The sequence below is a fragment of the Coregonus lavaretus genome (assembly GCF_964263955.1).
Source record: "Coregonus lavaretus genome assembly, chromosome: 1".
NCBI lineage: Eukaryota > Metazoa > Chordata > Actinopteri > Salmoniformes > Salmonidae > Coregonus > Coregonus lavaretus.
In genome coordinates, this window is record NC_139988.1 from 33,667,006 (window position 1) to 33,680,350 (window position 13,345).

Below are 13,345 nucleotides of genomic sequence, written 5' to 3' on the forward strand. Positions count from 1 at the left end.
GGCGGTCCCGTTCTGTGAGCTTGTGTGGCTCAGCTTTGTTGCTCCTAGAACTTTCCACTTCACAATAACAGCACTTACAGTTGACCGGGGCATCTTTAGCAGGGCAGAAAGTTGACGAACTGACTTGTTGGAAAGGTGGCATCCTATGACGGTGCCACGTTGAAAGTCACTGAGCTCTTCAGTAAGGCCATTCTACTGCCAATGTTTGTCTATGGAGATTGCATGGCGGTGTGCTCGATTTTATACAGCTGCCAGCAACGGGTGTGGCTGAAATAGCTGAATCCACTAATTTTGTATATATAATGTATGTTCCATTCTCTCTGGCTACAATGTATCTATTGCTGGAAATATAATTGTGGAAATATAACCGCTTGACACATGGTGCGTCACTTTCCTCCATCCTACTTGATTGGTTGATAAAGTGAGGATAAGAATCTCGGGACAGCAAGATGTCCGCGCACATTTGAAAAACTGATGTAGCTAGCTATATTCTTATTTTAGGTGTTGCTTTAAGTTGTTTTTATGTTGACAATACTGATTACGTGGTACTCGAGGAAGAGTCATATAAAGAAAAGACAAGGACTCCGAGACAAGAGCCAGACTATTCCTTATTATCAGGTTCGCGCCTGTGCCACGGCAGCATGCTAGCTAGCTAGACACTGCATGTATGATAGTATGCTAATCTAAACATGGTTGCTAGCTAGCCAGACACAAACATGCAACACTCAACGTTATATATATATATATATATATATATATATGTATGTGAGTTCTTGAAGTTTACGAAATGTATCCAGCTAATATTAGCAATCTGCTATAACGTGAGTCTTTCATGCTGAATGTTTTGCTACTGAATTAGTTAACCGGCTAGCCTAGCATTGCAACAGCTAGCTAGCTAACGTTAGTTTGGTAACGGTAATTAGCTGGCTGGCTAGCTAATTAAGTCATGATACAAAAAAAGTAACGATGACCACAGACCGTAGCTAGCTAGCAACTATTTTATCTTATTTTCAAGCCAATTGCTAGCTGCAGTAGTTTAATAGTTAGCTAGCTATAGTTATTAAGCTGTTATAGCTAGCTACTTGTCTGCCGTTGAGCATGTTCTACCTAGCTAGCAGTTGAGTTGGCTAGCAAAATAAACAATTCACAATGAGCTGTCCAGCTAGCTAGTATAACTTCTTGACTCTGACCAACATGTTGTCATGTCATTTCACCCCATGTTTCCAGACCTGAGCATCCCTTCAGTCTGGTGAACACTCTGCTTCATCACTGTATCATCATTGTATTTTCGAAGTATTTCACAGCATTCTACAGGTGAAGTGTAACAGGATATTTCTAAGTGATGTATACTGTCAGATGTTTATAATGTATTTGACTTCATGCAGTAACATACACTCTCTCTCTCAGAAATAATGCTGATATCTGGAACTCATGTCGAACGTCTATGAAGAGAGAGCCACAATGATAGCCGCAGGGGAATTGCAGTCGTTTGGCCCGTTTGGCCGTGAGCACTGCAAGAACCACCCAAACGCTGTGAACCTGCAGCTCCGGCAGCTGCAGCCAGCCTCTGAGCTCTGGTCCTCAGATGGAGCAGCTGGTCTGGTGGGCTCCCTCCAGGAGGTCACTCTACAGGAGAAGAAGAGGGTAAGACTGGGGGGAAACTCTTGGTCATCTTCTTCTCTCACATGTACAGGGTGCTACTGATAAATATGTATAGCTATATCTGGGATAAATAACCAGTTTGCCAGATAGCTTCCTTGCTTTGGTTCAAATAAGATCTCCTTACTCGGCTTATGGTTTCAGCTGCATACTTTTCTTTAAAGCGCCGTCTGTTGTGTGGTGGTTCTGTTTGATACATAAGCCAAGTAAGGAGATTTTTTTTCACCATTGTGTGTCTGTTTGCAGGAATGCTGGTTGCTGAGAAAGGGTTCCAGCGTGGACAGTGATGAGATGGAGTATGATGAGGAGCTCTATGCAGCAGGAAACATGGTCATATGGAGCAAAGGGAGCAAGAGTCAAGCCTCCCATGTCTACAAAGCTTTTACCGTGGACAGTCCAGTACAACAGGTAATCACAACATCAAACTAAACATGTCATATTAAACATACATACCTATACTCTGTGTGTACATTATATGGCATGTATGTTGTCATCGTCAACATTATGATATTAGACAGCTTATCAAGCATTTCAATAATTCTTTTTTTCAGGATGTATATCCAGTAATATCTCTCTACATCCCTTTTCAGGCATTATGGTGTAACTTTGGTATTCCACAAAAGAAGAAAGATGGTAAGTAGGCCGATGTCACATCCTCATCGTCACAATTTATCTTCATTAAATTCTATAGCTCATTGATGTGTATATATATTTTTTAATGTTTTATCTCAGTAATGTTGCGAAGATGTTCATTTGCTCTATTGTATTCCAGAGCAGGAGATTATGGAGCAGACAGTGTGTATTGTCCAGAGCAGCTGTGTGAATGTGCACAGTGTGACAGGGAAGGACTTTATCTCCCCTCTACCCTTTCAGGTGAGTTCCTCATCACTGATTGATATGCTGTTACATTGTCTAAAATGTGTGGTATCATCGCTGGATGGTCTGTCATTTGACATTTCATGGTGTTCATTACGTGTTGAATTTGGTGAAGTACTACTTGTGATGACGTCTTGAAATGTGATTTACTATGAACATTTGTTAGATAAATCCTTATTTGTACATTATCTAAAATATGTCTCCCAGTTCTGGCTGTCTAATTTCCTAATTAGAATCCCTTAAGGAGAACTAGCAGATATGGACAGTAATTATGGTTGTTTTACAGTTATTGATGTTCCCCAGGACCAGTCCATTGTCTTCTTAACCAATGGTAATGGATGATTTGGCACACTGACAGCTGACAAGAGGCTTCAGATTACAATGAAAACACCATCATGCAATTAACTGCCTCTGCATGTATGTGTGATTCTTTTTCACATCGAAATCCACTTGACATTATTGAATTTGGTTTTGTTTTCCTGGTGGGTTGCGGGAAAAACACTGCGTAAGCCTAGGCCTACTTTGTGACATGCAGGTTAAATTACGTTGCTTTCTTGGGAGCTAATTTAGCTGACGTTGATTGGGTCCACATTTACAGACCAGATTTGTGTTGGTGGATGCATTTCTTTTAAATACATTTTTTTAACCAGTTCAGTTGTAGTTGATAATACATGACTCATGAGCCGCCGTCAGACTCCAGCATTATTCTACTGTAAATAGGGACATGTCTTGATTCCCACCAGAGATACTATGAAAATGCAAACTGCCTGTTTATTTAGTGAGCCATTCAAGTGAGTCATGATTCACAAGGTTATCAAATTGTTCTCCAACATCACCTTGAATTGGATTTCATGAAATTAAGTACTGTGACTCTCGCCTTTTACAGGTCTCTAATCTGTGGCCTACTAAGTTTGGTCTGCTGTTGGAACGCAAAAACCCTGCACCCGATGCTCCTCTGAGTCCTCCCAGGTACACAGCAGAAACCTGTAAAACACACATCCTGCTGTTTCTGATATATTTTGGTTCATGCTAGTGTGTCAGGAGAGTTTGTTTTGAACATACCACTGTTTGTTTATCTGTTCTCAGGGAACCTCTCCCAACAGTATTCAGCATGCTGCACCCTCTGGATGAGATTGCCCCAGTGGTGTGCAGGCCTACAGGTGAGACTCTCAACAGAAACACGCATACATAGAAATTGTCACTATTTGTTTCACATTGTGTTTACAAAGAGCATGGCGGAAAGCACCATACAAATAAACTATAATGGATGTTGAAACCTGAATGTTGGAGCCAGCGTATTGTTGGCTCTCTTGCACTCCTTGGCTGCCCTGTTAGCTGGCTACCGGTACCTTAATTGCTGGCCCCATTATGGCTTGTTAATTGCTCATCTCCTGTGTCTCTGGCAGGTCTGTTCGAGGCTGCACGTGTACAGTACGTCTCTGACAGCACCATGAAAATCGTCTTCTCCAACTGTGAGCCCTCCATAGTCATGACATACGACACCGTGCAGTGCATACACTCTGTGTGGGCGCTGCGGAAAGTCACTCCAGATGTAAGATAACATGCAAGAAAAACACTGTTATTACTGTTCCATTACTGCTACCTCTATGATTCTTCAGTGGTAGAAAATGTAATGTTCATGTATCAATGGAATTGGAAAATAATTCTCATCGTAGCATGAGTGATGACTCAAAGGCCTATCTACGACCCCTAAGAGTGGATTTAAATTGGTCCGACTTGTGCCAGGGATAATTACAAAATGACACACTGTTTCCAAATGCTAATGTTCTAGTGTTTGTGGCACAAATCCCATTCGGGTCATGGTACCAATATTATAATTTCCAAATAATTGATTGTGAAGCTCAACAAAGTCACTTGTAGATGATTTGAACATGGTTCACAAAAAATGCTAATATTGGTACCATGACTTCAGTGGGATTTGTGCCACATGCTAAAACGTTAGCATGTGGAAACTGTGCCAGGTAAACTACACAAAAGCATGGATTGCTTGTCCATAGACTGCTTACAGGGTAAGGAAACCAGTATGTCATTTAGTAAATTGTGTGAGGTAGCACCATTGCTTATATGTGAATTAGAATTTGGAGCATGTTTGACACGTGTTGGAAGCCAGGAAAATCTAATGTTGGTTTGGTCTCCTTTGACAAATGTATTGAAGTATTTTTACTTAAGTACTTTACACCACTGCCACGTGGACAGAAAGCGGATGCAGTGCTGAATTTGATGAAATGCAGGCGATATCATCATTTGATTTCACTGAATCATTTTGTCGGCAACGTGTCACACTTTTTACTCACTCTGACTGGGACTGTATCACACTTCCTACTGGCATGTATTTCTCAACACCAGTAGGCCTAGATCTTATGAGACAAATGTTTAACATTATTAGAAAGACCAAGGTCTTTGGTTGAAATATGTTCCCTTTTATCCTTATAGCTTATTCCAAAATGGAGTTATTACCTATCAAACACACTGCCCACTTGAAATGAAGAAATGAATGTTGCCTACAGAAATGGCCTTAGAAATAGCCAGGCTATTGATTTTGATTGGACAGTATTCCTTACAAAATTTAATAGTTTATACACTCTAGATTGGTAATAGACTAAGAGCTGACACACTAAGAGTTTTCTGGCCCAGAGTACTTAGCACCTCTGAACATAATTAGCAAACCAAGTGTGCACCGATTTTCACATTTAGAATCAAGTGGAAAATGTTGGCAGTCAGACGTCTACAGCGGGAGGTCGGCAGACGAATACTGCCCAGTTATTAGAGCATGTTGTTGGAAGACCAGCAAAAGTAAAAATTTGAAGATTGGGACACTCAAGTGATACTCCATGATTAGACTATCATAGATTGATTTAAGGTGAGCATTTTTGTTCAATAAATGACTTGCGTGTATACATGGTTTTGTTTAGGCATTTTAGTAAGTTTTGACAATGTGAAACCAACTGGACCAAATGGGGGCAAAAAAGACAATGTAACAAATAATCTAACCCTGATCCGAACTATAGCAACCAAACTGTGAAAACGGCACCCGGACCCTGCCCATTTTTGTTTGCGCACCATCGGGACCACAGACTGCACTAAATTGCTAGTTTGGTCATGGGGTGGAGGCTTTCTGATGAGTTGGGTCTGGGGGGGTTGGAACAGAATCTGTTGGTTGTATATCATTTTAGTTTAACCTTTAACTCTGTCCCACAGGAGCAGTCCACAGTGCTGAAGTGTCCGGAGCAGGTAGCCACGCCCCAAGGCCTGATGCCGCCCAGCTTTCTGACCACACACCTGAGGAACGTCTCCAGGATGGACTCGCCCGGTTCACCCTTTCATTGCCACGCCCTGCACAACCAAAACAGGATGACCTCATCACCAGGCCTCCACTCACGGACACACTCACCCAGCATCTCCAGCATGGCTGCACTCAGGTGAGTTTATACCAGGTGTCTTCAGTTCTGGTCCTGGAGCGCTGCAGAGTGCAGGCTTTGAGTCAAATACCCAAATAGGATGTAAATACCATATACTATAAATTGGATCTCTGCTGTCCCACAGGATTATACACAGTTTCAGTCAAACATTCACCCTCAAAAGCTCATGACTCATTTACAACAACCACATCATGGACCATAACTAACCACCCTTCTGCGCTCTTTTGACCCATGTCTGTAGCCGGTCCCACTCCCCTGGCATGGCGGCACCCTCCTTCTCGGTTGCGGCACGGTTTAACATGTCGTACCACTCATCGTCCCCCAGAGGGCACAGCTTCCTGCCCTCGCCCAACAGCACGGCCAACGAGTCTGTGCTGGTCCCGGAGATGGAGCCCATAGTGCCTGACCTATGCATCGAGCAGCTGTGGAGTGAGACGGCTTCCTCCCACAAGTCAGTGTCTGACATTCACCGCTGTCTACAGTGGTTGTCATGAATCCTGCTCTGTGGTCTAGTTGGTTGAACCACTCCTAGTTTATAATTAGGGCTGGGAATTGCCAGGGACCTCACGATACGATATCACGATACTTAGGTGCCGATTCGATATGTATTGAAATTTGATACTGCGATTTGATGTTTCAAACATACAGTGAGGGAAAAAAGTATTTGATCCCCTGCTGATTTTGTACGTTTTTTCCACTGACAAAGAAATGATCAGTCTATAATTTTAATGGTAGGTTTATTTGAACAGTGAGAGACAGAATAACAACAACAAAATCCAGAAAAACGCATGTCAAAAATGTTATGAATTGATTTGCATTTTAATGAGAGAAATAAGTATTTGACCCCCTCTCAATCAGAGATTTCTGTCTCCCAGGTGTCTTTTATACAGGTAACGAGCTGAGATTAGGAGCACACTCTTAAAGGGAGTGCTCCTAATCTCAGCTTGTTACCTGTATAAAAGACACCTGTCCACAGAAGCAATCAATCAATCAGATTCCAAACTCTCCACCATGGCCAAGACCAAAGAGCTCTCCAAGGATGTCAGGGACAAGATTGTAGACCTACACAAGGCTGAAATCTGCTACAAGACCATCGCCAAGCAGCTTGGTGAGAAGGTGACAACAGTTGGTGTGATTATTCGCAAATGGAAGAAACACAAAATAACTGTCAATCTCCCTCGGCCTGGGGCTCCATGCAAGATCTCACCTCGTGGAGTTGCAATGATCATGAGAACGGTGAGGAATCAGCCCAGAACTACACGGGAGGATCTTGTCAATGATCTCAAGGCAGCTGGGACCATAGTCACCAAGAAAACAATTGGTAACACACTACGCCGTGAAGGACTGAAATCCTGCAGCGCCCGCAAGGTCCCCCTGCTCAAGAAAGCACATATACAGGCCTGTCTGAAGTTTGCCAATGAACATCTGAATGATTCAGAGGAGAACTGGGTGAAAGTGTTGTGGTCAGATGAGACCAAAATAGAGCTCTTTGGCATCAACTCAACTCGCCGTGTTTGGAGGAGGAGGAATGCTGCCTATGACCCCAAGAACACCCTCCCCACCGTCAAACATGGAGGTGGAAACATTATGCTTTGGGAGTGTTTTTCTGCTAAGGGGACAGGACAACTTCACCGCATCAAAGGGACGATGGACGGGGCCATGTACCGTCAAATCTTGGGTGAGAACCTCCTTCCCTCAGCCAGGGCATTAATAATGGGTCGTGGATGGGTATTCCAGCATGACAATGACCCAAAACACACGACCAAGGCAACAAAGGAGTGGCTCAAGAAGAAGCACATTAAGGTCCTGAAGTGGCCTAGCCAGTCTCCAGACCTTAATCCCATAGAACATCTGTGGAGGGAGCTGAAGGTTCGAGTTGCCAAACGTCAGCCTCGAAACCTTAATGACTTGGAGAAGATCTGCAAAGAGGAGTGGGACAAAATCCCTCCTGAGATGTGTGCAAACCTGGTGGCCAACTACAAGAAACGTCTGACCTCTGTGATTGCCAACAAGGGTTTTGCCAACAATGGTTTTGCCACCAAGTACTAAGTCATGTTTTGCTGAGGGGTCAAATACTTATTTCCCTCATTAAAATGCAAATCAATTTATAAAATTTTTGACATGCGTTTTTCTGGATTTTGTTGTTGTTATTCTGTCTCTCACTGTTCAAATAAACCTACCATTAAAATTATAGACTGATCATGTCTTTGTCAGTGGGCAAACGTACAAAATCAGCAGGGGATCAAATACTTTTTTTTCCCTCACTGTATAGGGCATCATGTGAAATAGGTGTGAGAATGCAATTAAATAGATCTTTATTTTCCCTTTGGGGCATTTCTTGTGCTGCATAAAAATAAATGTACATTCATATACACAGCAAATATCCATTGACAAGGGGAATATTAAAAAGCATTGAAGAAGAGCCATAGATGTACAAAATATACAGTAAATACACTGCTCAAAAAAATAAAGGGAACACTTAAACAACACATTGTAACTCCAAGTCAATCACACTTCTGTGAAATCAAACTGTCCACTTAGGAAGCAACACTGATTGACAATAAATGTCACATGCTGTTGTGCAAATGGAATAGACAACAGGTGGAAATTATAGACACCCCCAATGAAGAAGTGGTTCTGCAGGTGGTGACCACAGACCACTTCTCAGTTCCTATGCTTCCTGGCTGATGTTTTGGTCACTTTTGAGTGCTGGCGGTGCTTTCACGCTAGTGGTAGCATGAGACGGAGTCTACAACCCACACAAGTGGCTCAGGTAGTGCAGCTCATCCAGGATGGCACATCAATGCGAGCTGTGACAAGAAGGTTTGCTGTGTCTCAGCCTAGTGTCCAGAGCATGGAGGCGCTACCAGGAGACAGGCCAGTACATCAGGAGACATGGAGGAGGCCGTAGGAGGGCAACAACCCAGCAGCAGGACCGCTACCTCCGCCTTTGTGCAAGGAGGAGCAGGAGGAGCACTGCCAGAGCCCTGCAAAATGACCTCCAGCAGGCCACAAATGTGCATGTGTCTGCTCAAACGGTCAGAAACGGACTCCATGAGGGTGGTATGAGGGCCCGACGTCCACAGGTGGGGGTTGGGCTTACAGCCCAACACCGTGCAGGACGTTTGGCATTTGCCAGAGAACACCAAGATTGGCAAATTCGCCACTGGCGCCCTGTGCTCTTCACAGATGAAAGCAGGTTCACACTGAGCACATGTGACAGACGTGACAGAGTCTGGAGACGCCGTGGAGAACGTTCTGCTGCCTGCAACATCCTCCAGCATGACCGGTTTGGCGGTGGGTCAGTCATGGTGTGGGGTGGCATTTCTTTGGGGGGCCGCACAGCCCTCCATGTGCTCGCCAGAGGTAGCCTGACTGCCATTAGGTACCGAGATGAGATCCTCAGACCCATTGTGAGACCATATGCTGGTGCGGTTGGCCCTGTGTTCCTCCTAATGCAAGACAATGCTAGACCTCATGTGGCTGGAGTGTGTCAGCAGTTCCTGCAAGAGGAAGGCATTGATGCTATGGACTGGCCCGCCCGTTCCCCAGACCTGAATCCAATTGAGCACATCTGGGACATGTCTCGCTCCATCCACCAACGCCACGTTGCACCACAGACTGTCCAGGAGTTGGCGGATGCTTTAGTCCAGGTCTGGGAGGAGATCCCTCAGGAGACCATCCGCCACCTCATCAGGAGCATGCCCAGGCGTTGTAGGGAGGTCATACAGGCACGTTGAGGCCACACACACTAATGAGCCTCATTTTGACTTGTTTTAAGGACATTACATCAAAGTTGGATCAGCCTGTAGTGTGGTTTTCCACTTTAATTTTGAGGGTGACTCCAAATCCAGACCTCCATGGGTTGATACATTTGATTTCCATTGATAATTGTTGTGTGATTTTGTTGTCAGCACATTCAACTATGTAAAGAAAAAAGTATTTAATAAGATTATTTCATTCATTCAGATCTAGGATGTGTTGTTTAAGTGTTCCCTTAATTTTTTTGAGCAGTGTATATGGCTGTTATACAGTTCTGGTGTTTAAAGGTGATGCTGTGTGTCTGTGTGAGAGGTAAACAACACTCTGCTTCTGCAGGGAGATGAGCTGCCAGGCCTCTAAGGTGTTCATCACCTCCGACCTGTGTGAGAACAAGTACCTGTGCTTCCTCGTGGAGTCCCACCAACAGCTCAGGTCAGGGAACAGCTTTCTGTGTCCTTTCTGTCACTCTCTCTCTTTCTCTGTCTCAGTGAATCACTCTCACATGTTGATTTGTTTATCTTCATAGATGTGTAAAATTCATTGAGAGCAACAATCCTTCTCAGCTTATCTTTGCATCTGTTGCCACTATCCCTGCAAAAGACGCAGCACCATTGCAGGTAAAGTCAACCTGACTAATTGCTTTGCGTTTCCCCTAGCGGTGGCAAAGATTCTGCTAAACAAAAGCATACTGTACTTTTATGATGGTCAAGATCCTATCTTATTGACTGCTTTATTCTACGTGTGTAAAATGGTGTGTTGCTGTATCCATACAGTGCATTCGGAAAGTATTCAGACATTTACATTTACATTTTAGTCATTTAGCAGACGCTTTTATCCAGAGCGACTTAGTTAGTGAGTGCATACATTTTCATACTGGCCCCCCGTGGGAATCGAACCCACAACCCTGGCGTTGCAAGCGCCATGCTCTACCAACTGAGCTACAGACCCCTTTACTTTTTCCACATTTTGTTACCTTACAGCCTTATTCTAAAATGGATTAAATCGTTTTTTCCTTTTATCAATCTACACACAATACCCTATAATGACAAAGCAAAAACAGGTTTTTAGACATTCTTGCAAATGTATAAAATAAGAAAAACGGAAATATGACATTTACATAAGTGTTCAGACCCTTTACTCAGTACTTTGTTGAAGCACCTTTTGGCAGTGATTACAGCCTCAAGTCTTCTTGGGTATGACGCTACAAGCTTGGCACACCTGTATTTGGGGAGTTTCTCCCATTCTTTGCAGATCCTCTCCAGCTCTGTCAGGTTGGATGGGGAGCGTCGCTGCACAGCTATTTTCAGGTCTCTCCAGAGATTACATTTACATTTACATTTTAGTCATTTAGCAGACGCTCTTATCCAGAGCGACTTACAGTTAGTGATTACATATATATATATTTTTTATACTGGCCCCCTGTGGGAATCGAACCCACAACCCTGGCGTTGCAAACGCCATGCTCTATCAACTGAGCTACACCCCTGCCGGCCATTCCCTCCCCTACCCTGGACGACGCTGGGCCAATTGTGCGCCGCCCATGAGTCTCCCGGTCGCGGCCGGCTGCGACAGAGCCTGGATGTTCGATCGGGTTCAAGTCTGGGCTCTGTGTTGTCTTGGCTGTGTGCTTAGGGTCGTTGTCCTGTTGGAAGGTGAACCTTCGCCCCAGTCTGAGGTGCTGAGCGCTCTGGAGCAGGTTTTCATCAAGGATCTCTCTGTACTTTGCTCCGTTCATCTTTCCCTCGATCCTGACTAGTCTCCAGTCCCTGCCGCTGAAAAACATACCCACAGCATGATGCTGCCACCACCTTGCTTCACCGTATGTATGGTGCCAGGTTTCCTCCAGATGTGACGCTTGGCATTCAGGCCAAAGAGTACAATCTTGGTTTCATCAGACCAGAGAATGTTGTTTCTCATGGTCTGAGAGTCCTTTAGGTGCCTTTTGGCAAACTCCAAGCAGGCTGTGATGTGCCTTTTACTGAGGAGTGGCTTCCATCTGGCCACTCTACCATAAAGGCCTGATTGGTGGAGTGCTGCAGAGATGGTTGTCCTTCTGGAAGGTTCTCCCATCTCCACAGAGGAACTCTGGAGCTCTGTCAGAGTGACCATCGGGTTCTTGGTCACCTCCCTGACCAAGGGCGGCCAGCTCTAGGAAGAGTCTTGGTGGTTCCAAACTTCTTCCATTTAAGAATGATGGAGCCCACTGTGTTCTTGGGGACCTTCAATGCTGCGTACATTTTTTTGATACCCTTCCCTAGATCTGTGCCTCGACACAATCCTGTCTTGGAGCTCTACGGACAATTCCTTGTACCTCATGGCTTGGTTTTTGCTCTGACATGCACTGTCAACTGTGGGACCTTATATAGACAGGTGTGTGCCTTTCCAAATCATGTCCAATCAATTGAATTTACCACAGGTGGACCGCAATCAAATTGTAGAAACATCTCAAGGATGATCAATGGAAACAGTATGCACCTGAGCTCAATTTAGTCTCATAGCAAAGGGTCTGAATACTTATGTAAATTAGGTATTTCAGTTTTTTTATTTGTAATACATTTGCAAAAAATTCAAAAACTTGTTTTCGCTTTGTCATTATGGGATTTTTTGTGTATATTGATGGGAAAAAAATATATTTAATCCATTTTAGAATAAGGCTGTAAGGTAACAAAATGTGGAAAAAGTCAAGGGGTCTTAATACTTTCCGAATGCACTGTGTGTATATGTGCTTATGTACTATGTTATTACATGTTTATAAACATCATTGGTTTGGTCTCATCTCAAACTGTTATTTTTCCTCTCAGGATATAGATGCCATGCTAGTTCTGGAAGCCAATGGAAGCTTGGTTCTGTACACTGGAGTGATGAGGGTAACTAGAAAGTAGTGCTCGTACTGTTTAAATGTGTTTATCGGTGATGCAAGGTCAAATGGTCAAATATGTTCCGTCCACAGGTGAGCAAAGTGTTTGTCCCTGGCCTCCTGTCTCCCACCTTCAGCCTGTCCAACCACGTAACCCACCTGAGCACCCCCATGGAGAGTGTGAGCACTCCCGCCAAGGCCACAGGGAGACACATAGGAAGACTAGAGGAGGTACCACTGACACCTGAGACAGGGGTGTATATGTATTGGGTTGGTTATTAGAATGATAAGTGTAATTGCAATGAATGTATCAAAATAATTAAGCTGCTCTCATGGAAATTCAGTCAGATTGCTATGACAGAGTATAACTAACCACCAAACTGAAAGCAGGTAGTTACTGGTAATGCAAATGGTGTAATCTCAATCTGAATTACAGTGAAGAATTGCTGTCCCTCCATTTACAGTAGAGTGAAGCTGCAGTATTAGTCTGCATTAGTCTGCAGTAGAACAGCCAGTGACTAATGGAGACTATATTATGGAACCTGATCAATACTCTAATTAGATTTAAACTTCAGACTGTGTGACGTGTCTGTACCAATCTATATCCTTAAAAACAAAGGGAGAAACTAACAGTAGATGAATCAATTTAATATATGTTGCATTCATTGCAGAATTGCTGTAGAATGTAGAGCTGAAGTGTATGGATTAGTTCCCCCAACTTGCAACTAATCATCTTGATTGTGTCTATACA

At 43.7% G+C, this 13,345-nt stretch overlaps 1 protein-coding gene across 1 annotated transcript in view; it reads left to right on the plus strand.

The window, feature by feature from the left end:
• Window positions 1–460: 460 nt before the first annotated feature.
• The window catches only part of LOC311131381 (anaphase-promoting complex subunit 1-like), a 47,190-nt gene continuing 34,305 nt past the window's right edge, over window positions 461–13,345 (plus strand). The window contains exons 1-15 of the mRNA XM_084164342.1: window positions 461–618; window positions 1,228–1,314; window positions 1,408–1,644; window positions 1,906–2,067; window positions 2,250–2,292; window positions 2,432–2,532; window positions 3,422–3,504; window positions 3,622–3,695; window positions 3,942–4,087; window positions 5,755–5,975; window positions 6,217–6,426; window positions 10,074–10,169; window positions 10,264–10,354; window positions 12,539–12,604; window positions 12,688–12,825. Of these exons, the coding sequence (XP_084020468.1) occupies window positions 1,432–1,644; window positions 1,906–2,067; window positions 2,250–2,292; window positions 2,432–2,532; window positions 3,422–3,504; window positions 3,622–3,695; window positions 3,942–4,087; window positions 5,755–5,975; window positions 6,217–6,426; window positions 10,074–10,169; window positions 10,264–10,354; window positions 12,539–12,604; window positions 12,688–12,825 (1,644 nt within the window). The 5' untranslated portion in view covers window positions 461–618; window positions 1,228–1,314; window positions 1,408–1,431. The remainder of the gene's footprint in view (window positions 619–1,227; window positions 1,315–1,407; window positions 1,645–1,905; window positions 2,068–2,249; window positions 2,293–2,431; window positions 2,533–3,421; window positions 3,505–3,621; window positions 3,696–3,941; window positions 4,088–5,754; window positions 5,976–6,216; window positions 6,427–10,073; window positions 10,170–10,263; window positions 10,355–12,538; window positions 12,605–12,687; window positions 12,826–13,345) is intronic.